The 27,959-nt window shown below is 37.0% G+C and overlaps 1 protein-coding gene across 5 annotated transcripts; it reads right to left on the bottom strand.

The window, feature by feature from the left end:
• Positions 1 to 347: 347 nt before the first annotated feature.
• Positions 348 to 27,148, bottom strand: LOC121385324 (heterogeneous nuclear ribonucleoprotein 87F-like). Of its 5 annotated transcripts, none has more exons than XR_005959524.1 (10): positions 27,054 to 27,148; positions 19,533 to 19,768; positions 17,438 to 17,558; positions 16,009 to 16,219; positions 14,876 to 14,977; positions 14,182 to 14,253; positions 11,317 to 11,565; positions 10,548 to 10,638; positions 2,754 to 2,832; positions 348 to 736 (listed from the first exon to the last, which is right to left on the bottom strand). XR_005959524.1 is itself a non-coding variant. In XM_041515961.1 (9 exons), exons 1-8 carry the CDS (start codon positions 27,060 to 27,062, stop codon positions 10,571 to 10,573), a joined length of 1,068 nt encoding a protein of 355 aa, XP_041371895.1. In that variant the 5' UTR covers positions 27,063 to 27,148; the 3' UTR covers positions 8,203 to 9,635; positions 10,548 to 10,570. The 5 variants fall into 5 exon arrangements, 2 of the variants coding, with proteins under 2 accessions (XP_041371895.1, XP_041371896.1); XR_005959525.1 differs by having other exon boundaries at positions 11,416 to 11,565; XR_005959523.1 differs by lacking the exons at positions 348 to 736; positions 2,754 to 2,832 and adding exons at positions 8,203 to 8,973; positions 9,132 to 9,635.
• Between the last annotated feature and the right edge of the window lie 811 nt (positions 27,149 to 27,959).

Raw genomic sequence — 27,959 nt, 5'->3', positions numbered from 1 at the left:
CTATTCGATGTCAAAACATTTGGTAATTCTGACAGTCATCAGAGGAAGCCCACTAAATTCCATAATTCCTAGCAAGGGATATTTTATATGAATCAACCCACACAAGATAACACATACCACGGCCTTTGATATACCAGTTGTGGTGGACTGGATGGAAGAAATAGCCCAAATGGGCCGACCATTGTAGTGATATAAACTTTTTTATCAGATTACTGGAGTGACCTCCGACATTATTTAACACAATTCCCCTCCTCATACCACACACCTTTAATGTCGTACATGTTTTTTGTCTTGCAGCGAGCCAAAAATAACTGTCGAACTCGACAATATTACAACAAACAACTGAATTGAGTCTTCCATTTTTATTGCATTCGACATGCTTCACAAATGCATGTATTCACTGGCATGTGACTGTCAATAACATTAACAATGCCACGTTTATATCAGTCGATGATATTTCCATTCACTAGTGATGTCAAGTATATATTCAAATTCCGTAGAGTATCATTTTTACATCTTCCATTCTGCTATTACAGACGACTTTGGTTAACACATGGGCATGGGCTGACCACATGTAATGGTGTCAACATCGTTTTAATATGATCTTCAGAGTTTCTGCATGTGTTACTGCTAGGAATACAGACATCCTGTACTCATCCTCGATCAAACACCAGGCTGCACAATGAGAACGCTCGACCTTCTCACGACTTATTTGTCACCATCATCTTGGTTTAGACTAAAAATGTAAAAGGAAAATAGTCTTGATCAATCAGGATTCTCCCCATCATAGTATAGTGAAACAGCAATAGAAAGGAAAACGAGTAACGGTGACGAACATGACATGTTACGAGTTTGATCAGGGCTTCTAGGATTTTTATAAAATCCACTAGCCATGGGATCAGTGATTTTACTAGTCACGATTAAAAATTCACTAGCCCTACTTTACTTTATGTTAATACAATTTTATTAAATAGTAGTAATAATCACTTAATATGTCACTTAAAGACGGAGATAGAGCTTAAAAACATTAACATTGGAGGATTGGGGTAGAGGCAGGATGTTTATATTTACAAAATAGGCTTAACTGCAACATTTGACAAAACAAAATTCACTAGCCGTCTGGCATGGCAATAGTTATTTACTAGCCCAAACATGAATATCACTAGCCATTCAAGTGGGGCTACCATAATGTAGAAGCCCTGAATACGAGTCAAACATCGGGTCAAGGACCACAGAGATAATTGAGAGAGGAGACACTCTGCTACCAAGACAAGCGCTGCTCTTTTCAGTTATAGCAGCAAGGGATCTTTTATATGTACCATCCCACAGCACAAAACACTGCCTTTGTTATACGAGTTGCGGAGGACTGATTGAAACAAGCAATAGCCCACTTGGCCAACCAACAGGGTTCAATCCTGGACAGACTGCGCATCAAGTGAGCGCTTTACGTCCTGCCACAATGACACCAAAACACTGTTTAATAAGTATCTATTAAGTGTCCAACAATAATTGTGTCAAGTAGTCAGTCTAATTACACCCCATGTATAATCTTTAATTAATAAAGGATTACCCACAGAGAAACAAAGCACAAGGCTGCCACGAAAAAAAACACCCAGATACCAGGTTTTTGTTGTTGTATTAAACAGTACTGGTTGTAAAAACACCCTTGCACAATGGGTCCACCAAGGACAAAAAAAAACAATAAAAAGAAGACACAAACTATGTAAAGTTACACTATACGAAATAGAATCTCTTTGGGTTAAAATGAGAAGTGTTCCAATCTTCAAACTGAACATCAGGCATGGATCCAGAGGAAAAAGCGTAAGCTGACTTGTCTCTGAAATACGAGGGACCTCTGAATCCAGTATGGTAGTTTGTCAAAATTACGAGATAATCAGACTGTTTTCCAAATTTCACTCCACCCAACACACAAATCATTGTTCCACCACCCCACCCCGATCCCCAAATAATAGTTTCACTCACCAACCCCCAAATCAGTTTCACCCCACCCATCCAATCCAAAAATCATTGTTTCACCTCACACAACACCCCCAAATCATTGTTTCACCCCACCCAACCCCCAAATCAGTTTCACCCAACCAAACCCCCAAATCAATGTTTCACCCACCCAACCCCCAAATCATTGTTTCACCCCACCCAACCACCAAATCACTTTCACCCCACCCAACCAACCAAATCAATGTTTCACCCACCCATCCCCTAAATCAGTGTTTCACCCAACCCATCCACCAAATCACTTTCACCCCACCCTACCCCAAAATAATTTTCATCCCACCCAACCCCAAATCATAGTGAAACCAAAATCATGGCGAATTTTACCCCACATGGTTTCACCCAAACCCCACCCTGACCACCAAAGTAAGATGATTTCACCCCAATGACCCTCAAATCATTAGGTGTACCTCAATTAATCCCAAAATCAAGGCGAGTTTCACCCCACCTAACTCCCAAATCATTAGGTGTACCTCAATCAATCCCAAAATCAAGGCGAGTTTCACCCCACCCGACCCTCAAATCATTAGTTGTACCTTCAATCAATCCCAAAATCAAGGCGAGTTTCACCCCACCTAACTCCCAAATCATTAGTTGTACCTCAATCAATCCCAAAATCAAGGCAAGTTTCACCCCACCTAACTCCCAAATCATTAGTTGTACCTCAATCAATCCCAAAATCAAGGCGAGTTTCACCCCACCTAACTCCCAAATCATTGCATGTGTACAATGTAACTCACAGCACAGCAAGCTTTGATCATCTTCATCTCGTAGAACAACGGATCCACCACCATCACGACGACGACAGAACCAGACAATCTACAGACAAAATAAATATATTGATTAGTTACAGCTATAAATACAAACTTAAAATTCATAAGCCTTTAGCCAGTTGGTGTTATCTGCATTTTTTTTTTTAAAAGGGTTTTATAAATTAGGCCAATATTTTCAAATTTCTCAACGCGACAAAGGATTTGATGATATCACATGGATCAGCATCCTTATTTTGGGCACAACTTTCATTGCTTAAGGTCACTTACTACCTAGTTATAACATTAGAAGCTGCCAAAGGCTCCAATAACTAAACAAAGTGTGTTCGTTTGTTTTGTTTAATGACACTACTAAAGAGTAGTGTCGGAAATAGAATAAAAATGATTTTTGTCAATTATTTTGTAAATATCTATTTAATGATACTCTACCTAATTTAGCATTCACTTTTTTGGGCCGTCATTGATGTACAAGGTGGTGTTTACTCTTGAAATTAAAATAAAGATGTCAGTAAACAGGAGATTTGTTACCTTTATTGGAACAGACTATAACACATTTTGGTGGATATGTGTCAATTTCATTTACCCTTAAACAATCTTAATTTAAAAGTGCAAGTTAACTAATTATTTTGAATTGCAGCATAAATGATTAATTATGACCAGCATATTTAGTGAATATAAATTCTTTATTAGTACATTAGAAATTTACACAATCTTACAACCACTTAAAGGTGCTATATATCAGAAGTTATATGCGAGCATCTGTTTGTGATAAAGATTCTCCAATAAAAATGTTTTTTCTACTAGTAGATAAAATTATTTCCTATAATCATTTATGGGCATATACTGTATAATACTTTATTTTCGCGTTTAACGCGTGTGAATGAAATTCGTGAAAATATATTCCACGCGAAAATAAACGTTTTATAAAGGCCGACAAAAAAAATAGAAAAATATGTAGTCTCGTTCAACTATACCACATTAGTTTCCGATGTACGAGGCTAGTAGTAACAAATTATAAGGACAATAAAGTCTTGATTGGTTAAAGCAGGAAAACTATTGTTTTATGTGTATAGCACTCGTGTGTACATGTAGGATTAGTTCTACAGATTAGCGTAACAACCGGGAGTTGACCCATTTTGATTAAATCGCGAAAATAAAGTATTCTACAGTAGTTAAAGGTGTAATCTTTAAATGTTAAAGCAAAATTTTATAAAAACATGATTTGCAATAGCTGTCATTATGCAACTTTGAGATAGCACCTTTAATACCGGTATAATAGATCAGACTCAAAATGGTTCTGGACAGTTTTGCTCAAAAGTTACTTATAAATGTCTACAAATATTTAGTTTTGGAGAGAAATGGGGGTAAACCATCATCAGAAACTGTCCCTCAGATATTGAAACAGCAACGAAATTGACACATGTTGACCAAACTGTCATAGTCTGTTCCAATAAAGTGCACAAATCACCTGTTTACAGACATATTTCTTTTAATTTCAAGAGTAAACACCACCTTGTACATCAATGAGAGCCAAAACAAGTAAATACTAAATTAAGTAGACTATCATTAAATAGATATTTACATAGTATTTACTTGTCTATTTAATATGCAAGAAATAATCCATGAAAATAATTTTTATTCTATTTCCGACAGTACTTAGATACATTAATTAGTCATCGGCTATTGGATGTCAACCATTTGGTAATTCAGTCTTAAGAGGAAACCTGCTATATTCTTCCACAAAGCAAAGGATTTTATATATACACCATCTGTCATGAAAGGATAGCACATATTACAGCCTTTGGTATACCACTCGTGATGCATTGGCTTGTACAAGAAACAGTCCAATCAGCCCCCAGACAGGGATCGATCCTAGACCGACTGTGCATCAAGTGAGCACTTTACCATTGGGCTATATCCTGTCCCGAGTTATAAAATGAGAAGCTGCCCAACACTCCCATAATTAAATCAAATACAGATGAAAGTGGGTTAAGACTCCACACGTTACTACTGGTGGTCAGGTACTAAGGGCTAGGCTTGCACTATTCACTAAAATGGCAGCCCCATTCAGAATGTAGGCAAAGCATCAGATAAAACCAAATCTCAACTTTTGGATGACCAATATGGAAATTTTTTAGACAAAGTGGAAAATCCAGAAACACTGTACAGACAATTAAAAATCTAGAATTCCGGGAAAATTTCTTCTCTGCAAATGGATGAGCAGGTTCAAAAAACAAATATTTTAAAAAGCCCATTTCTAACTGAGAGAATCTCTGGAGTATAACCAACTTCAAATTCTAACTGGCTGAAAACTTTAGAATGCTGAAATCAAAAATGTAAAGTACACGTGATTTTAAAGTAACAGTGTTCCAAAATAAAACTTACAACTTAATAAGACATAATAAGTGAATGGGACACAGACTTTAACCAATTTGAGAAGAGTTATGTGGAACTACAAAGAGAATAGCTAGTTAATGACGTACGGTATCAGCTTTATCCTGTCAAAGTAAGAATGTTTTAGTAGCCTGTGAAGATTTTAGTAGTGCACTTTCCAGCTATAACATGAGGCTAATGTGAAAGAGGCACCAAATACAGAGACCAAAATATTTTATGTGTGATATTTTTTAACATAAATGTTCAATTTGTTTTTCCATTTCATAGTGATCATTGGAAAACTATCATAATCTTCATACTACATCACTACTTCCTACCCACTTTCAGATAGTACAACAGAACCCATTAATTAATTTTAATCCCTAAACACCTGTATGAAATCCTATCTTACCTGCATTTAATATCTTCTGATAGCGAGTTTTGATAACACTAGCGTCAGTGGTTAAACATAGCCGATAGGTGGAAGATTTCGCTTAGCCTCTTAACATCAGCTACCTGTACATGTCATGTGAATAAGAGAAACAAGCCGTACGCAGTGCAACATTTCATGCAACCCAGTACGGTAACATAACAGACGTAGTAGACTACGACAAATGACTTGATGACAAATTGTATTAGCAATTACTACAATCTTGATTTCTTACAGAATGAGGAAACAATGGGGGTTTCTAAATGTTAGTTTTGCTTAACACCACACCACTAGAGCATACCGATTAATTAATCATCAGTTTTTTTGGATTTATTACTTTCAGAGGAAAGCCACCCCATTTTTCCATTAGCAGCCAGGGAAAGCCCACACCACTAGGCACTGGTTGGAATGGGGGAAAAGTTAGTTTGTTTGCTTTGTTTAACGACTGCACAAGAGCACATTGATTAATTAATCATCGGCTATCGGATGTCTAACATTTCATAATTCTGACATGAAGTCATCAGAAGAAACCCGCTACATTTTTCCTTATGCCGCAAGTCATCTTTTATATGCACTTTCACACAGACAGGATAACACACACCACTTTTGTCGTGGTGCACTGTCTGAAACGAGTAATAGCCCAATGGGCCCACCAACAGTGATCAATCCCTGGGAATGGGGGAAAACCCAATGGGTCCATGGATGAGGTTGGGTCCATGGATGAGGTTGGGCCCTCTGACACAAACACCCCATGTAAGCTCTGTCCACGGAGCTGGATCATCCTTTTTGACACTGCTGCCAAATGTTCATCTCCTTGATAAGTGATGTTTTTTGTTGTGGGAGGAGAGCATGCATTTGCATCTTCTCACAAAGAGTAAAACACATACCATAACCACTGTAAAAAAGTAATATCGAACGACACCATAGCATATTTTACACTAAGCTATTTGTTAACGAGATACAACATCAGATTGAAATACAATCCTGTTGCTGACATATTTTACTGAGCACTTTCCATAATAGGACAGTACATGCCATAGCTTTTGATGTACCAGCACTGGAAGCCTGGTTGTAATTGGTGGGTGGAAGGAAGGAGAAAGTAAATTATCAACGGCAATTAATTCCATGATCTTCCACCCTACAGGCAAGAAATGTAGGGACTCAACTTTCCATTCCTCGCACTCCCAATGGAATATAAATGCTGGGAAAACATTCAAATATCTTTTCTCTATTTATTTATGACTGTACCAACTAAAAAAAAAAGTTTGTTTTGTTTAACACCACCACTAGAGCACTTCGATCAATTAATCATCGGCTATTGGATGTCAAACATTTGATAATCAGACATCAGAGAAAACCCGCTACAATTTTCCTAATGCAGCAAGGATCTCCCCACCCTCAAGACAGGAAAGCACATACCATGGCCTTTGACCAGTTGTGGTGCACTAGTTGGAACAAGAAAAAACCTTGCCAACTAATTCGTCTTTTCACCCTTAAATTATCACTCACAAGTCAAACATTTTAAATGACGCCCAAACATATATGCATGGATGTGTTTTCGTTGGATCCTACGACTACTAAATTATTACACTTCTTGGGTAGCTGAGCACAACCAACCAGAATATCCATAATCTGAAAAGGGACATGTACAGACGATGGCCTTTATCATAGCTAAACAAGAGTTAAAATTCATTTTGTGAAGTGGCAAGCAATCTTTGCTTCTTCGACCGTAGAAACTGAGGAGCAATCCTAGAATGTAGTTTGAGATTTATAGACCAGGACTTCTGATTTGACGGAACCATCCTTTCCGGTAGCCTGTCGGTAAAATCATGATTGTTACATCAAGTACGACTATTCAACGGAACTTAAAAAAAAAAGTTTCCAATGAGTTGAGTCACAGAACCAAAACATTTTTTTCCATGAAATTTGAATTGCTATGGCCTGTAGAGTAACTTAACAGCAGTGTTTTTTTATACTTTCACTTTTAAAAATCAATCATTTTTTTATATATCTGGAATACCGAGCTCGTTTCAACTCATTTTCACCCAATCAAGAGCAAATGAAACCCACTACACGACATAGCAAATCTGTATAACAAGCTGGTATCAAAGATTCCTGCACTGTTCCAAAGATGGCAAACACCACTCAAAAGATTTAAAATTAAGTTTGGCAGTCTTCGGACGGTGGCTATATTCATTTGCCTGACAATTGATGCAATTATTGTGCAATTTGTAAAAAGTAGCGGATTTTATAAATTTGCTGCTTGCCAGTTTACTTTGACAGGCCTGACCATAGCTTTTGATATACCAAACCCCAAAGCATCAACCGGCATGCTTCTCAAATTGTTTCTCAAGTTTGACCAGTCCATCAGAATACTTTTACAGATTTGTCTATCGTGTGGCCAATAAAAACTACCTGGTTAAGTTGTTAATATCTGGTCAAATTTCTTTCTTAATGATCACATCTATCCACTTTTCAACCATGACCCATTACTCAAAATGGCTTCCAGACAACTGATAGAAAATGTTGTTTTAGAATTAGCTAATGTGGTCTACAATTAAAACGATTCATACCAGACCAATGACTACAACATGCAATAGACTAAAAATATTGGACGACATCGATAAACATTTATTTCTCTAGACCAACGACAGAATGAATAAACAATGATACATGATGAAACATACACAAGACTTAAAAAAAAAACGTACGTATCTATCAGATCCCTCTCAATCATAAATACTTTTCAGGGTTTTTTTGTCTATCCCAGGCAAGGCCAGTGAGACTGCCAGAGGTAAAAATAATTGTTTTGTTATTCCGTGATCAACCACAACAGTCGAAAGGTAGATTTTATAAAAACAAGTCTCTTCTAAAACATTTCAAGTGCATGGTTTCAACATCACAGATTTGTCCTTTTTTTTTTTAATTCAGCAAATCATAATTAGCTGAATTCTAAAGCCAATAGGAACCTACCTGCCTGTCATTTTTTATTATACTACACACGGTCAAACACATTATCAGAATAATCCAGTATTTTCATCCAGCCAGAACTGGCTTCAGTTTTCACATAGGTTCTGGGTGAATTTCACTCCAGAGATCTGCCTGTAGAATATATTGCCAACAAACAATTGACGAATCGGTTATTGCCTGGTAGTAGTTTTCATTTGGGCTCTGCATGAATTTATTAAACAAACACGTTGAAGAACATTTTGGTCTTGCCGTATATTCCTGAGCTACCTGCCTGCCTGTCGGGGGTAACGATTGAAGTATTTTCGCGTGGGTTCTGTGCGAAAGTATTCCTGAGCTACCAGCCTGCCTGCCTGCCTGTCGGGGGTAACGATTGAAGTATTTTCGCGTGGGTTCTGTGCGAAAGTATTCCTGAGCTACCTGCCTGCCTGCCTGCCTGTCGGGGGTAACGATTGAAGTATTTTCGCGTGGGTTCTGTGCGAAAGTATTCCTGAGCTACCAGCCTGCCTGCCTGCCTGTCGGGGGTAACGATTGAAGTATTTTCGCGTGGGTTCTGTGCGAAAGTATTCCTGAGCTACCTGCCTGTCGGGACGTATTGAATGAAGAACGGTCAACTTTGGCATCACAGTATATTGTCAGGGGTAACAACTGAAGTACTTTTTTTTAAAAGACCTTGCAGAACATGGGATTCTGGGCGCTACCTGCCTGTCAGAAATATTGATTGAAGAATGATCAGTTTTGGTCTCGCAGTATATTCCTGAAACTACCTGCCTGTCCGGGGTAACGAGCAAGAACATTTGTAACGACCTTGTTGAATGTTTCGCATGGGTTCTGGGTGAACTTAATCCTCAACTACCTGCCTCTTGGATCATTGCCACTCAATGAAGCACTATTGAATTTTTGGTTTTGGTTTTGGGCCTCGCAGTATTTTTCATATAGGTTCTTGATGAGTCTAGCCCTGAGCTAATTTGCCTTTTTTGAGATTTTCCTTTTGTTGTATCACATAGCCTGCCTGTGGTAATTCTAATTTGTTGGAAGTATGGGTTCTGGATAAATGAGACTGCCGCTATCACTCTGCCTGCCTAAATATAGTTAAAACAGAACTAGACATTAACAGTGACAAATACAGTATGCACGAGAGATTCGTTCATCATTTAGTGAAGCCATGTTAACCCCAAGTTTTAAAATAATAATGGCCTATGTTTGTTTTTTTCACCCCTTGTTAAGTAAACAGAATGAGTTAAACGTATAAATTTACACAGCCAAAACAATGTATGAACTGACTAGATTTTTTGATAGTGCTGCTCAAAGCTGCATTGCATATATTTCTATATATCTTTGATGTGTCTTTGATCACTAAACCGCTTGCTTAAATGTGTCAAGAATATTCAAATTGTAATATGCTGCCATTCAGAATAAACATGATCCCTCCCCCACCACCCCCCCAAAAAAATACATAGAAAATTTTCAATGTGTGCACTATCAAACAAAAGCCAACTCTTTGTAAATTTGGTACCCTTAAATGGATTGCAATAATACAAATTTATAAAATAATAATTAAATGATTTGGAGGTAATTTTATCTATGTATGTTATTGAAGGTTTAATCTTTGTATTTCACACAAACAATTATGAATATTTTTGGTCATTATTGTAAACAGTAAAATTAATTATTTGGAGGACAATTTTTTGTTGTCTACATTATTCAACGTATACTTTTTACATTTCATAACAAATATTATAAATAATTTTGGTCATTATAAATAGCAGTAATACAAATGATTTGGAAGTATTATTTTGTGCCCATGTTATTCAAGGTTAAAGCTCGTTTTGTTTAATGACACCACTAGAGCACACTGATTATTCAAGGTATAATTTTTACATTTCACAAGAAAAATTATAAAAATGCAACTTTGAGAGCATTCCTTTAAGAGAACCATTAAATGCAAGGTATACACTGGAGACTTGCTGTAGAGGGAGGTAAACTGGTACTACCTGGGATAGTCCTCTTTCAACGCTCAGTGCTTTCCATAGCCTCCTCCGCCATAGCCACCGCCACCGCCACTGCCACCGCCACTGTAGCCACCTACAAAACAAAAACAATCGTCAGTGCAAATTTCAGGGTTTCTGCCAGACGGTAAAACGGGTACAATATCATAATTTTTTTTTTTTTTAAATTGGGTGTGACAGCATACCCAAATGTTTTGCAAATTTGTTTCAAGGTGTTCTTTTGACAAAAATTAAGGCCTCCTGTATGATTAATATTGGCTTTAAATGATTCGTATGTACAGCATGATGACATTGAAGGAATATACATTTTCATGAAACAAGATTTGTCAGAACTGTTGCGTCAATGGAGTAAATATTCCACAGCCTAACAGTAACAGGATATATTTTATTGGAACATTTAATTTTAGTCATAATGGATTTTTTTTACATATATATATATATATATATATATCAACTCCAGTGTGCACCAACAACAGTGATGGGCACCAACGAATTTGTATCACAGCTGGCCTGGGAAAATGCATCTGAGGGATCCTAAATTCTATTTCTGGAGGAGGCGCCATCAACACTGTGGACTTCGGCAGTCATTCTAAAATCTCAATTCCGTAGCGCCATACCCAAAAATGTCCTTGCAGAAACCCTGACAATGAATCATGTTAAGTATCACATCACAATTTGTCACTTGCGTTTCAGAGATTAATAGTTCTAGAACATGAGCTAAATGCCGCCCCTCTGCACATAAACACTAATTTACCTCCGCTGTACGGCCCCTGACTGCGCTGAGAGTACCCACTGCTGCCCTTCATGGAGCCCCCTCCGTAGTTGTCACCGTAACCCGATCCAAACGAACTACCTCCCCAGCTACTGCCTCCACCTTGCGAACCGTAGCCACCGCTGTATGTATCACTGTAACCACCGCTCTGACCTCCTCCATAACCCCCGCTCTGACCTCCGTAACCTCCACTGTAACCTCCCTGGCCACCATATCCTCCACCTCCACCACCTGCAATAGGGAAAACAAACTCTGGTAATTAAAGGAAAGCTATTGAAAGGAGATGAATGTGTAACTACTACATTCCAGTTCATTCTAAATTAAAATAGAAATTGACAACAAAAAAACACAACTTCCACCACATGTACAAGTGACCGATCCAAACAAAAAACATGCTACATTTTTTCTTAGCAACAAGAGATCTTTTATATGTACTTGTAACAGACAGGACAGCACATGCTGGTCACAGCCTTTAACCTTTAGACTACTGGATTAATTTTTAAGAAAAACCACGTTGAATGGGTACCACTTTATCATTTTTACTCACATATATTCACTTAAATGTTTTATAAAAACATGAAATAAAGTTCATATATTAATCGTTAAGTATTATTTTCGTGTCTTTTTTTGTAATTTTTATTATTTTAGATCGGCTAATGGTGATTAAAATTAGGCAAAAAATCGAAAAAGTTGCGTTTACTTACGGGCATTTATGGCCAGCTGTCCAGTATTTATGTCCATTATTCCCGATAACAGTGGTTTTCTGACCAGAATTTTTTTTTAAACCCGAACTAAGATTCATATTGCAATATTTGGTAATTTTCGTTGTTGGTAAAACGATCAAATTTATTATCAAATTAGCTGTCACAATCAGCTATCGATCCCTGAAAATGACCGCGACGTGCCGCCATTGTTGTCAAGCGAAAATACTTGCTGAAAACCACTTTTTGAATCTTTTTTTCTTTAATTATATTTCCGTTTCCGGTGAGTGTCGTGTGCAAAACGGCGGGAAATATGAATTGGGGAATGCACTGTATACAGTGTACAGTATATCGACTGACGTGACGTCGGGCGAGATATCTCGCCTGCAGTAGTCAGAAGGTTAAAAAGCCAGTCGCTGAATGGCAGAATTCAGGTTTCAATAGGAAATAATCTGTGGCAAACCCTCTGATCAGTTTACGAAATTCCACTTTTTACAAAACAATGTTCGTGACTCGACAGCTGCACTGGACACTGATTCTAATGCAGTAGTCCTCAACTCAAGGTTTACTGTTGCACCGAAGGGAAAGTTCAAATACTACAGACAAGATATCTGAACGGCAAACGGTGCACATGACATACCAGGGCTAGCTAGCAGGATATTTTGCCAAATAGTCCATTAAGCTTTTAAAAATTGCACAAATCCACAGCTATCTGAATTTTTCCCAACAAAATATAAATTACTAAATGAAATTTATTTCGCCAAATAAAAATAAAATTTGCCAACTGTTTTTAAAATAAGCATTTGCCAAGTGGCCTATTCGTGGAAGCAGTCAGATCTATATAATAAACGTGCAAAGGCAATTATACCTGGTGTAAAGTTGTATGGTTATTATCAGGATACCGATTACGATACACATACTGAATACAAATTTCAATTATTAAGACCATGTCCACCACAATAAATACTAATGTTAATGTCACCTTTAATACGTATTCAAAATCTGTTTTCTTCACATACACATGAAAACAAACTCAAATCCCATCACAAGCCTTCGGATAATTTAAATCAATGGTATTAAAAATGGGTTCCCATAACTGTTTTCACGGAATTCCTTGATCACAAGCCATGAAGGCACGGAACCGAAAAAAAGTGTTTTCCATGAAATTTGAAATCCTATGGCCTGCATCAGATAATTATTATTTATTTTAGGCGATATATTTCATGACAATCGATTATCATTTTCATAATCGGTCATTAGCTGGGTTTAGACTTCGCCAAAAATTAATAGCAATTTCACAAATATGATCAGAAATTATTACCCATATGGGCTCAAATATACGGGGTCATATTTTTTCAATGTGCAGATTGCTTCTACAGCCACTGATTGGCTGGCTTTAAAATCACGACGTTTGGTTGGTTGCTTGCCATGGCCGGAACTTCACTTTCATTCATATAATTTTTTCATTCATGAATCAGATTACACACACGTTATACGATCTACAAAGATTTACAAAAACAAATGGACTCGTTTGTTTCGTAAACATGAAATGGTATATTTTCATAAGCAGCGGCTTTAATAATATATAAAAATAATTATTTTCAAATGCAAATAGTTGTATTATTTTGTACTGTAAACATTTGGCTGTAAAGAGAACGCCGTTATGCTATGACGTCACTTACATTACGTCATGTAATGCGCGTAAGATTATATCATGTAATGGCTGATGTTGTAGACTCCAGAGGAATTTTTACATTAAAAATCAGTTAAAATTGACAATGGGTAATAAAGAGAATAACCAACTCGCTACAAGGAATTGTGAATTATCTGTCCCTCGTGAATGAATGTTGTAAAACATTCATTCATTTGGGACAGACAATTCATAATTCCTCGTAGCTCGTTAGTTATTCTCTAAATATGTAGCCAAATTAAAGCAACATTGGGCTAAACAGATTTATTTTTTAAATAGCAATACACACACAAAAAGACAGTTCTTAAATAGATTCTTGACGAATTGGTAATGACATTAACCAAATTAAACGTTAAATCGCATTTGGCAATTTGATGAACGACAGCTTAGACATTGCACCAGAACTCAATCAATCAATTTCCAATTATGAAGAAATACGTGAACACAACAGCTTACCACTGCTGTATCTGCTGCCGCCTCCATAACCACCGCCTCCATAACTACTGCCACCCGAATAACCTCCGCGACCTGCAAAGATACAATCATCAGTTACGAGAGCACGGAAACAAACACAAATGTAACAAAAACTGGAAGCACAAACCCAGGAGCTTTACCCAAACTCTTAACATGCTCCCATAATACAAAGTTTTACCTAATCCAAGCTGCAAATTTAGCAGAATTCTGTGATTCAGAGAATTCCCAAATTATGGGTCGCAAGCATAAGATTATGAAACGGAATCTAAAATACCTGTAATAAATCAGTTTATGATGCTGGTGGAATTCTAAAGCAAAATACTCAAATTCAATGCCTGTTAATATGCTAGAAACAAAACTCTGCTATTTAGACTTCAAATCTACCCATAATAGTCGTCATAATTTGCACAAATTTATTTGTGACAGCATTTTTATCTTTGCTGAGTAATCACATTACTATTTATACTACATACTGTCCCAAACTGTATGAATTTCAACAGCCACCATTACTACTATCCAATGTTAAAGACAAAAAGTTGAATGCCCAACATCTCTTTCCTATAGACATTCAGGATAACGATGACTACTTTCATCCCTGTTTGCATTATGTCTAATTTATAGAATACTGATCATGCATTGAGACTTTCTGCGTGGGTTGGTGAAAAACAATAGTTACCTCCCCTGCCGCCTCTACCCCCACGACCTCCGCCTTCACTATCTTTTGACATGGCTTTCTTCACTTCCAGTTTCCGGCCATTCACGTCATGGAACTTCTTCACTGAAACACAAATACACGTACACACATGAATGTACGCACACAGTAAATACATGTCACACGGTAGTTTGTTTTTAGAACTTTGTTTTGTTTAACTTCTTCGCTGAAACACAAATACACGTACACACATGAATGTACGCACACAGTAAATACATGTCACACGGTAGTTTGTTTTTAGAACTTCGTTTTGTTTAACTTCTTCACTGAAACACAAATACACGTACACTCATGACTGTACGCACACAGTAAATACATGTCACACGGTAGTTTGTTTTTAGAACTTTGTTTTGTTTAACTTCTTCACTGAAACACAAATACATGTACACACATGACTGTACGCACACAGTAAATACATGTCACACGGTAGTTTGTTTTTAGAACTTTGTTTTCTTTAACGACACCACTTGAGCACATTGATTTAATAATCATCGGCTATTGGATGTCAAAAACATATGGTAATTTTGACAGACGAAACCCGCTACATTTTTCCATTAGTAGCAAGGGATCTTTTATATGCACCATCCCAGACTGGATAGCACATACCACGGCATCAGACATACCAGGCATGGTGCACTGGCTGGAATGAGAAATAGCCCAATGAGCCACCGACAGGGATCGATCTTAAGACAGACCACGCATCAAACTGAACTACATCCCGCCCTATGCCACACAGTAAAAACATAATGAAGGTATGCACACAGTAAATACATGACACAGGTGAAGTGCTTCAGATTGCAACAAATCTGACGTGATACGGGATTTATTCAGGTTTTTTTTCCACCAGGGTCCCATGTCAGATGGGACTGGGAAAAATTAGTATGAGTAAATCATACTTGGGATATGTTTTCAGGCCACTGAATGATGCAGTACACCACTGTTAAATTAATTTATTAGAACAGACATAATTAAATATACATACATACATATATATATAAATTGGGAATTTTCAGTGCCACTTTCTTTAGGTATGTGGCCTATGTTTGGAGACCCACAGAAGGCCTGGATAAATCTGTGCTGTGTTAATTAAAACTTACAGACAGCCTTGTCGACTGCATCATGGTCGTCAAACGAGACGAAGGCGAATCCCTTCAACTTGCCCGTTGTTTTGTCAGTGATCATATTGACATCTTCGATATTACCAAACTCCGAGAACACCTCCCTCATCTGTTCGTCTGTCGTGTCGTCCTTCAGCCCGCCGACAAACATCTTCTTCACTGACTGCTGGGAATTCGAGTTGCCAGACTCCTACAAGACAAACACAACAAAGAACTGTCATCACAGGGCTTACGAAAGGCATTATTTGCTGCCATAAATGCTATAAAAAAAAATCTAAGTTATAGTTAGTTTTGTTTAACACCACCACTAGAGCACATTGATTTATTAATCAACTATTGGTGGATGTCAAATATTGGGTAACTCTGACATAGTCTTAGAGACGAAATCTGCTGCATTTTTCCGCAAGTAGCAAGGGATCTTTTATATGCACCATTCCACAGCCTTTGATATACCCACTCCTGGTACACTGGCTGGATCGAGACAGCCTAATGGACCCAACTGAGATCGATCCCAAACTAACCGTGCATCCTACTAGCGCTTTACCACTGGGTTACGTCCTCCCTTACACAAAATGAGTTCGGCATGAGCAAACAACTGCTACTTTTTGTTACTTAAAAATTACTGTCATGGTTTCTGCCACAAAGAAATTTTTGAGTTTTTAGATTGTGAGTGCCACTGACACCCGCAGGCCTCCCCACAAAAGAAAATGGAAGTTATTCCCTCAGATGCATTTTTAAGCCATCTGTAATTGGTCGTTCGTGAACACTCGAGTTGATATAAAAAATATCTTCCAGATGACAAATATATTCTGAAAAATAGTGGCCGAGCATTATAAATAAAATTAAATGCTCCAATAAAATATATCCCGTTACTGTTAGGCCGTGGATTTTCCTCCAATGAATCAACACATTAACCATACAGTAATGATAAAGAGTCATTAATTCTGTCAAAAGGTCAACACATAAATAATATTTTGGGGGGGATGATGTTATACCCATTTTACCCGGACTGTAAATTTGACACAGAGCAGCTGCTCTGCTACAAAATTTCAGGAGAGCAGTTTATTATTCATCACCGATATTCAAACCGTAAGCACCGGACGATCTGTCATGTGTGGCCTTTCAACAGCCAGGCTAACAACTGTGAGATCTACTTAAAATACACTAAAAGCGTGTGGTGTTGTGTACAAACCACTTGGCATGGCTCGTTTTGACTCCACCTGGCTACCATCTATCATGTGTGGTCTCTTACAGACAGTAGGATTAATAATCAGATTTATAAAACTCAAAATCACAAACCTCTCTTGGCATGGCTCGTTTTGACTCCACCTGGCTACCATCTATCATGTGTGGTCTCTTACAGACAGTAGGATTAATAATCAGATTTATAAAACTCAAAATCACAAACCTCTCTTGGCATGGCTCGTTTTGACTCCACCTCGCGTCCGTCTATCGTGTGTGGTCTGTTACTCTGAGCTTCATCGACTTCGCACGCCAGCTTGTACGTGATGAAGCCAAAACCTCGAGATCTGAAGCAATACAATCGCCATAATCAGCCAAACGAAAGGAATATTTGTTTAGCAACACCTCTGCATATTTTAAACTATACCCATTTGGCGTAGTAGAGAAGACATAGTTTGATACTAAAAAAAATTCAATATTCACTGCAGATATGTACCACCATTGGTGGTCTTTATGTAAACTAAGTAGTTCTAAAAAAAAAAAAAAATCATAAAATTTACAAAATTATACTTTCATATTTCATAAAAGTGAGAAAACCCCATAAATATTATACTTTACCCTTTTACAAATGAACATTATTTAGTTATAAAACATTTAAAGTGAAAATATTTGAGTAAAAGTTAAACGTATAAACTTTTACCCACTCAAGGTGGGATTTAGCTCAGTAGGTAGAGTGCTCACCTAAGGTGCTTGCATCGTAGGATCAAACCACCTCAGTGAAGTTATTCAACTGATTGGGGTTTTTCTCATTCCAACCAGTGCACCACAACTGGTCAAAGGAAATGTTTTTATTCAATGACACTCTTAAAACATTTTAATTACGGTTATATGACGTCAGACATGATTAAGGACCACACAGATATTGAGAGAGAAAACCTGCTGTTGCCACTTCATGGGCTACTCTTTCCGATTAGCAGCAAGGGATCTTTTATATGCACCATCCCACAGACAGGATACTACATACCAGTTGTGGTGCATTGGCTGTGACGAGAAATAGCCCAATGGGCCCACCGACAGGGATCGATCCAACCGTGCATTGAGCGAGCCTGTACACCTGAGCTTTGTCCCACCCACAACTGGTCAAAGGCTGTGGTATGTGCTTTTCTGTCTGTGGGAAAGTGCATATAAAAGATCCTTTGCTGCATTAAGAAAAATGTAGCGGGTTTCCTCTGATGACGGAGTCATAATTACCAAATGTTTGACATCCAACAGCCGATAATTGATTAATCAATGTGCTTTAGTGGTGTCATTAACCTTTAGACTACTGGATTAATTTTTAACAAAAACCACGTTGAGTGGGTACAAGTTTCTAATTTTTACTCACATATAATTCACTTAAATGTTTCATAAATACATGAAATAAAGTTCATATATGAATCGGTAAGTATTATTTTCGTGTCTTTTTTTGTAATTTTTATTATTTTAGATCGGCTAATGGTGATTAAAATTAGGCAAAAAATCGAAAGAAAAAGTTGCGTTTACTTACGGGCATTTGTGGCCACCTGTCCAGTATTTTTGTCCATTATTCCCGATATCAGTGGTTTTCTGACCAGAATTTTTTTTTAAACCCGAACTACAATTCATATTGCAATATTTGGTAATTTTCATTGTTGGTAAAACGATCAAATTTATTATCAAATTAGCTGTCACAATCAGCTATCGATCCCTGAAAATTACCGCGACGTGCCGCCATTGTTGTCAAGCGAAAATACTTGCCGAAAACCACTTTTTGAACTCAAAATTTCAAGGTATTTTCAATTGAAAAAATCAAAACAAAAACCACCATTTGGAAAAAAATTCTTTTTTCTTTAATTATATTTCTGTTTCCAGTGAGTGTCGTGTGCAAAACGGCGGGGGAATATGAATTGGGGGAATGCACTGTATACAGTGTACAGTATATCAACTGACGTGACGTCGGGCGAGATATCTCGCCTGCAGTACTCAGAAGGTTAAACAAAAAACTAACTTTACCCACTCAGTGTTATTTTAATTTTTTAAAATCAATTCAGTAGTCATGTAAAGCTGGCCGCACACTGCCCTTCCGGGCTACGGTTTTTGACCGGCGCCTTTATTCGCCGGGGTCATTTAAAAACAATGCTGGCAAATATCAAATTATTTTGATTTCTGCGGTCATTGCATGAAATCACTGCGACATGGCTACGGCGTTATCTGCACACCAAGGCTTGCAGCTCTGCAATTCGTGGCGCCGATCAAAAACCGTAGCCCGAAAGCAGTGTGCGGCCAGCTTTAAATGTTGTTACCTCTTTGTGTTGGGGTCCTTCATGACAATGCAGTCAACCACCTCTCCCCACTGACCAAAGTGATCCTTCAGACCGTCCTCAGTTGTGTCGTAGCTCAAGCCACCAATGAAGAGTTTTCGGAACTGTTCGTGTTCCGGGTCGAGTTCTTTCTGAAAGCTTGATCGTCCCCCACCTCTACCACCGCGTCCTCCCCTGTACCCACCACCATATCCACCATCACCGCCTCCATATCCAAACTGAAAACATTGTAGAAAAAATTGTTTTTATTATTTATCTGTATGAATGAATGTCATGTTTTTTTCTGTGAGCCTATTATATACTGATACATGTATTAGGAGAGAACTTCACCTTAACCCAAAAACTAACCCTAACAATAGTCGGGGGGGGTAGTGTTAAGATATTTTACCTGATAGCATTCGTTTAATGATACGGAACTGCCGTAACACATGTACAAGAAGATCCTAATAACCACTTATTCCCATCGTAAATTCCACAAATTGTATTCACCAAACTGCCATGGAAGTTAAAGTAGCATGCAGCGTGTTCTGAAATACATCATGGGTAAAACCACCAGGTTTTACCACAGTGCACATTAAGTCAATACTTTTCTTAATATGCAGGGAGTTGCTTCACTCTATTTAGAGAATGGGGAATGGCAGGTGTGTGGCTCAGATAGCCACAAGAGAAGCACTTGTCGCGGTCGGAGAGACAAGGACTGGGATGTGGAGGTGGACAGTGAAAGAAGTTGAAAGACAGGAGTTGTTGCCAGATTGGGAAGAAATGAGATCGGATTCAAAAAGTAGAGAAAGGAAAGAAGGGATAACAAAAATAATAATAAAATTTAGAACTTGGCTGGAACTTGGTAGCGAAATGAAGATAATATCGTTGTTTATTGGTTGGTTACTTTGAATAACATCACGTTATGGCATTTTTGACAAATGATGAAATTTGGGTTTAGTTACTAGCTTTGTTTTCTAAATAGTATGTCAGAATTATAGGTGTAAATGAAGAGCAATTTGAATAACAACATAATAAAGTACTAGGCCTATAATGGACACAGACAGACAATAACAAGATGATAGTGCCACTAAAATTTAGTTTGTTTCATATACTAAAGCAGACAAAGAAATAAGCATTGTGTCTGGTAACCCATTTACTGGTTACCACAAAATATAGCCTGGTAACCTATACAGGGCTAGCTCTGCCAATCGCTAAATTGCAAATTTTAGGAATAATTGGCAAATTTTATTTTAATTTGGTGAAGTAATGATTGATGGGTTGGGGTTTTTTTTATAGATAATTGATGTTTTGACTTTTTTTTTTTTGTATAGATAATTTGGCGAAATGTTTTGCTCACCCAAAGTTATCCCTGCTATAGGTTACCACAACTATATGAATGTTAGAATTGAATTCCTGTTCCTACTACTTTTAACGTGGACATTCTGAAATTGTATCACTGTGAGCGAAATTCATCTAGTGAATGCTGCTTAAATGCTGAATGACTAACTGCTGGTAATTGCACAAGTGCACACGAACATAGATGCAATTCCTTATGAGAAAAATTAAACACAGAAGTCCGGAATGCATTGCCTGGTTTACAATCGGAAACGAAACTACTGTTATGTTGCAAATTTTTTCAAGACCGAAACACTGTTCGACTTTTCTTACATGTGGTAACCTCCCGGTAACCTGAACAACCATTCTCGACATATTTCGATGTCTGTAGAGTAGTTTACCACAAAACGAAAATAACTGACCATTTCAATGGCTAAAAAATATCATTTTAGATTTATTGGTCTAAATGTTGTAATCGAGTGGACGAATTGTCCGAGGTGGGTGGACGAATTATACAGTGGGCAAACCTTCTGGAAAGCGTGAAAAAAAACATTACAGTTGTAGCGTTCCTGGTTTTCTGTCGATCTATCATTTCATATTTCCTTGGTTATTATTTTTATTTGGTGGTTCTTCTTATTCTTACTAATTATATTAATCTCTAATACTAACCTTACTAATAAGGGAATGTCAGGAACGTTACGTTGTTCATGTTATAAAGTATGGTACGAGACCAGTCTAATTTATATTGTGGTGGAAAATTACTCGGGGGTTGTCGGTAGGTTACGGGCTTCGTTATTATCTGTCCAATCGGGTTTAAGGGTATGAAAGTCTTTGCAGATCGGGCCGAGGCATTATCCGTTACTTGGTTTTTGGGTTTCAAACAAGTAAGTCGTGTTTTGTTTTGTAGGATGTTTTTTTTATTGAATTTGTGCTTGCTTCCAAATCATTATAACGTATTTAAATATTATTATGGGTGGGGAAGAGATTAATTAATTAAATGGTTGTATTTGGCTAAAGGAAATTCCTTTTCCAACAATGACGCTAGCACATTTTGAGTGGGTTGGGAGTTTATCCGTCTAGGGCAGGTGTCAAGGAATCTGCTTTCCGAATTAGCAAAACGGAGCTAACGAAAAGGGTGCCGTTAGACTATAATAGGGAGTTGTTTTTCCGTGTTTTGAGAAGAGCTAGCGGATATCTCAATCTCATTTAGTATGGGTGAACGTTGTTGTGATGGGGAGGTGTTAATTAAAAGGGAACTTAGATTTATTTGTAAATAACTATTAAAATTTAAATGTCAACTGTCTTTGTATTGCGAAATGTTTTCTGTGTTGACCCCCTGAATAAATATATAATCTGTTCTATTGTTATGTAGTCTGTCTGATACTAGTATTTAGACGTGGTATGTCAAGGCCGCCTATTTAGTGTTTATTACATTGAAGTCTACAACTGAAAGGGGTAGCTGGACCCGGGTAAAATTTCAAGTGGCATGATTTCGTTTCCTACTTGAGTGCGAAATTCATTACACAGTGACACAGATTACGCATATGAGACTGTAATGATGTCACCAGTATCAATTTCGCCGAGATCACAGAGGGCAAATTCAGTGTTCTCGCTGCTCCATTTAAGCGGGGCGGCCCGCCCTGCTATTGCATTTTGCCGCCTCCTTTCACGTTCTCCGCTCTCCTTTATTTTTTGGCGCCCCTCTTTATTTTCCAGCACCCTATTATATTTTCCAGCACCTATCTCCGCGATTTCCAAATGCACACTTTTTCCCACACATAAAAAAAACCACAACAATCAGTCTGCTGCACACTGGACATCAAAGGAAACAAGCCGCGTTGTGTACGAAAAAGCAACTGACGAAACATTTACCGTAACGGAAGTGGTAGTGTTTAGTATTAAAATCATTGATCTTGGGCACCAAATAATATATACACTGCCACTACAAAAACTAAACTACTTTTTATCAGTTGGCGATAATATTTTATCACAGCGATCGATTCATTCGATGAAGATGGGAATAAAAAAACAAAAATTCGACATTAGGGGATCACAAAATTGTCTTTTTTGTTTTTCGTAAATCTTGAAATCTTTATTAACCTTTAGACTACTGGATTAATTTTTAATAAAAACCACGTTGAGTGGGTACAAGTTTATAATTTTTACTCACATATATTCACTTAAATGTTTTATAAATACATGAAATAAAGTTCATATATGAATCGGTAAGTATTATTTTTGTGTCTTTTTTGTAATTTTTATTATTTTTAGATCGGCTAATGGTGATTAAAATTAGGCAAAAAATCGAAAAAGTTACGTTTACTTACGGGCATTTGTGGCCAGCTGTCCAGTATTTATGTCCTTTATTCCCAATAACAGTGGTTTTCTGACCAGAATTTTTTTTTAAACCCGAACTACGATTCATATTGCAATATTTGGTAATTTTCGTTGTTGGTAAAACGATCAAATTTATTATCAAATTAGCTGTCACAATCAGCTATCGATCCCTGAAAATGACCGCGACGTGCCGCTATTGTTGTCAAGCGAAAATACTTGCTGAAAACCACTTTTTGAACTCAAAATTTCAAGGTATTTTCAATTGAAAAAATCAAAACAAAAGCCACCATTTTGAAAAAAAATGTTTTTTTATTTATTATATTTCCGTTTCCGGTGAGTGTCGTGTGCAGAACGGGGGGAAATATGAATTGGGGAATGCACTGTATACAGTGTACAGTATGTCGACTGACATGACGTCGGGCGAGATATCTCGCCTGCAGTACTCAGAAGGTTAAAATAATAATATTAAAACTGATCGGTTCAGCAAAACCGGAACTGCCAGTGAATATCAGACCGATAACATCTTCGGTTCAAATAAAAGACGAGTTTGCTTGTATTTCGTATACACTTTTTGTAATCAAAATAAGGAGTATGTCTTTCCACAAAGTCTATCAACACACAACATGATAACCACCAAGCTCTCCCACCCACCTCCCTTTTTTTTTTTTTAAGGGTGTGGTGCTGTGCGGCCGCCCTCCTTTAATTTTCACCCAGCGAGAACACTGAAAATATATTCAGTTTTCTGCCGTCTGACATTTTGCTTTTTTATGGAATACTCTTCAAAAAGAGTGAAAGCCTCCAAAGTATGAGACGTAATTAATATAAAATTAATATTCTCCAGTGGTATCTTTAAACAAAACAAATTAAAACGTTTTTAATATGACATCATCATGTTTGTTTTTTATATCATAACGTTATGATATAAAAGCAAACGCGATGACATATTATTTTATTTTATTATTATTATTTTTTTAATGATACCACTAGAGATCATTGATTTCATATTAATTGTGTCAAATACTTTGGAGGCTTTCACCCCTCTTGAAGAGCATTCCATAAACAAGCAACATGGCAGACGGCAGAAAACTATGTATTTTTCCCTATGCAATCTCAGCAAAGACGATATCGGCGAGATCGTTGCAGTCTCGTGTGGGGAATCTGTATATTTGTAGTGGTTTTTTTGCAATTTCTGTCTGGACAAACTTTGGAGGAAATCTAACATTAGAGACCGCACCGGAAGACTGGTAGCGCCACTCACATCCGTTACACCATTGCCGAATGCAAGGTTTGAAAAGCACGTTAGTTAACGTCTATAAAACATTTATTGTTTAATATTGGAAGAATACCAGTACTTGTATCAGGTATAAAATACATTGATAAAACTTTATAACAAATATAGAACTCGTTTTACTTGCCACTTTACGTTTTATTCAGTGGCAAAGTGAAAAAGTAGCGATATCGCATTTAATTATTCAAAAAATAGTAGTGTTGTCGTTATTGCAAGTATTTATTTTTGTGAGGTAATTAAATTTAATTTATTACTCTTGCAGTACATGACAAAATTTAGATGTTTTGATTTATTGTATAACTGTGATCGTCCGTTAACAACATCTTCCTGTTTATCTGTTTACTACAATCCAAGATGGCGGATATTTGTTTACATTTTCAATGATTTGTTATTATGAATACATTTATTGTGGCCCTGACACATCTGTTGTTAGGGAATCACATAAAAATAATCCCTATAACCACTTCTTTATAATTAACGGATGTAGGAAACAATGTCACTGGAAAAAATGTCAAGTCAAAATATCAACTATTAATATTAGTATTAAAGTGGAAGGAAGGAAATGTTTTATTTAACGACACACTCAACACATTTTATTTACGGTTATATGGCATCAGACATATGGTTAAGAACCACACAGATATTGTGAGAGGAAACCCGCTGTCGCCACTTCATGGGCTACTCTTTTTTGATTAGCATCAAGGGATCTTTTATATCCACCATCCCACCGACAGGATAGTACACACCACAGCCTTTGTTACACCAGTTGTGGAGCACTGACAGTAATCAATTAAAGTGGTACCCAGGTAAAAATGTCAACTTTGACATTATACTTAATGTGTAAAAAAAACTTTTTAAAATCCTAATCATGTATTCTACGACTTTTCCTTTCACCAATTAAACCACTGTTTGCACACCTTTGACAATGACAGCACTAAATGTGTATATAATTGTCTCAATAACACAGCATGGGTGATGTAAAAAAAATTAATGCCACTAACTTATTTTAAAAAAATCAAAACCATACAAACAATGAAGCATTCTCTCTAATTATTCCAAATTTTGTAATTATGAAGAAACTCGATTTCCCAAAACCTAACATACATCTGTTATCTCACTTGCTCTTTCCTCCTTTTCCTCTCTCCCCCTCTTTCACTGTCTCACTTCTCTCTATCTCTCATATAACACACACACACAAGTTGACATTTTGACAGAGATACAACATTAATGGTACACATTGTCTTCTTACATATTGACCTGTATATCACTTTTTCCATGGCCGACTGATGCTCTTTACTCTGTACAATTGAATGCTATGATAATGTGTATAACGAATGAGGAATTATATGTAGCACATGACAGTGTTCGAGATTAACGGGATACCAGAATTTAATTTTGGATAACAGACTTCAAGAACCCAGTATCCCACCGGGATGCCACATAATACTAAATTCTCAGGTGGGATACCAGATTTTGAAATGTTAGTATCCAACTGGGATACTGGCCAAAAAATTTAATCTCGAACACTGCATGACGATGATGGTAATGTTCATTTGTAATGCACAAATTAGTTTCATTACATTCCACATGTTGTATGATATATATGCTTGCAACAAAAATGGCCGTTTTCTTATGTTGAACCCTTTTTGGGGGTGGCTGGGTACTATAATGACCAATTAGTCGATTATACTGATTATATTAATGGTACTGAAGGTATTTTATTTGAAAATAATGAATACATTCCTACAATTTTGAGTGTGCCAAACTTTTTTTACTTTTTTTTGCAAAACGGAGTTACCTACCCTGATTACAAATGTTTTATTTTGGGGGTCAGGGCCAATTGAATTTTTTTTTTTGGAATTTTTTTTATTCTTTTAAAGGTATTTCTTCAGTATAGCAAAAAAATCAATATCATTCTTGTCATATTTAAAAAGTGTCCGCGGTCCCTACTAACGGCAATTACAGGTAGGAGAGTAATTTTTCGTAGTTGTTAACAATTTGGTTCGCACGATAGTAAATTTAGTTTTACCACAGAACGGCTGGGCAAACAGGAATAAGGGCAAAATGACTCAGGTACAAACAGGTTTTAGGGCAAAGTTACCTGGATCCACTGTAAACCTAAAATATATTTAAAACAAAAGCATGTTTTGTGTAACAGTGGATGAGAGATGTCTTGTCAAAAACAACTTCCTTTCCTTTAGGCTATTCCTTTGTTAAAAAATTCAAAATGGCCGATTAGTTACATGCAGGCGTTACCAGTTGACCAAGGGCATTTCAGAATTCGACCGTGAATATAATAATGTATATTAACAAATATTACTATAATTTAGTTACGTGATTGAAGTATCATACATTCTATGTTTTAGTTTACATTATTGCCGTCAGTAAACATGTCTAACATGGTAAACCAAAGTTTGTTGGAAAAAAAAAAAATGAAGACCCGATCTTATTATTTTCAAAACCACCGGATTAATCCTTTGAAAAACACTTAAAATACAAATGGTGGAGTGCAATATACATTTGGGTTCCAATATTCATATATATCACTACAATGCACTTACATCTGGCATGATTAATTTATCTAAGAATAAATTTTTTTAAATGAACGCAAAAGACAGCCTCTTCTACTTGCTTGAAAACACGTGACGTAGTTCTCTCAGTCACGTGATGCATTAATTTCCGTAAATCTTTTACTATAATTTTATCTTGCTTCTATAATTATAGTTAGTATTAATATTGTTATAAGCTTTAAAAAGAATATATTAGTAATTATTTAAACGTGAGATTTTTGTTATCAAATCATAACAGTCACGGTATTTCCTAGTATTCGTAACTACTCGGCTGAATACGCGATTTATACCGGAAAATCCGTAATCAGACGAGGTTTTCTTAAATGGATTTGCAGCATGAGCCGTATAAATAACACAATGTACCGCAAAGTTCCTCAGCACATCAGTACGAAAACAGTTAAAATACTAGTGTACAACACCCACTATACGGTTGGTTTGTCATTGTCACTTACCAAATGGTTGACATTCAATAGCCTATGATTAATAAATCAATGTGCTCTAGTGGTGTCGTTAACCAAAACTTTAACTCACTGGTATAGCATTTTTAACATGTATGGCATCGCGGGTAATCTTAAAATTAACCATATGTATCAAAATGAAAACTTCACCATCAAAATATATTGAATATACAGTATCTCAGATGATCCGTCTTCATTCATTTACCGGCCTCGGTGGCGTCGTGGTTAAGCCATCGGTCTACAGGCTGGTCGGTACTGGGTTCGGATCCCAGTCGAGGCATGGGATTTTTAATCCAGATATAGACTCCAAACCCTGAGTGAGTGTTCCACAAGGCTCAATAGGTAGGTGTAAACCACTTGCACCGACCAGTGATCCATAACTGGTTCAACAAAGGCCATGGTTTGTGCTATCCTGCCTGTGGGAGGCGCAAATAAAAGA

Source organism: Gigantopelta aegis, chromosome 11 (genome assembly GCF_016097555.1).
Source record: "Gigantopelta aegis isolate Gae_Host chromosome 11, Gae_host_genome, whole genome shotgun sequence".
Taxonomy (NCBI): Eukaryota; Metazoa; Mollusca; class Gastropoda; order Neomphalida; family Peltospiridae; genus Gigantopelta; species Gigantopelta aegis.
Note: the sequence above shows the minus strand (reverse complement) of the source record. Positions and strands in the feature narration are given on the sequence as shown.

Bases quoted from the DNA above. Each gene is read 5' to 3' on its own strand.
- LOC121385324 (XM_041515961.1), bottom strand. The intron at 14,254-14,875 runs GTAACTATTGTT...GTATCTTTGCAG, and splicing joins GGGTAGAGGCGGCAGGGGAG to GTCGCGGAGGTTATTCGGGT. The intron at 10,639-11,316 runs GTAAATTAGTGT...TTTGTTTTGTAG, and splicing joins TCAGGGGCCGTACAGCGGAG to GTGGCTACAGTGGCGGTGGC.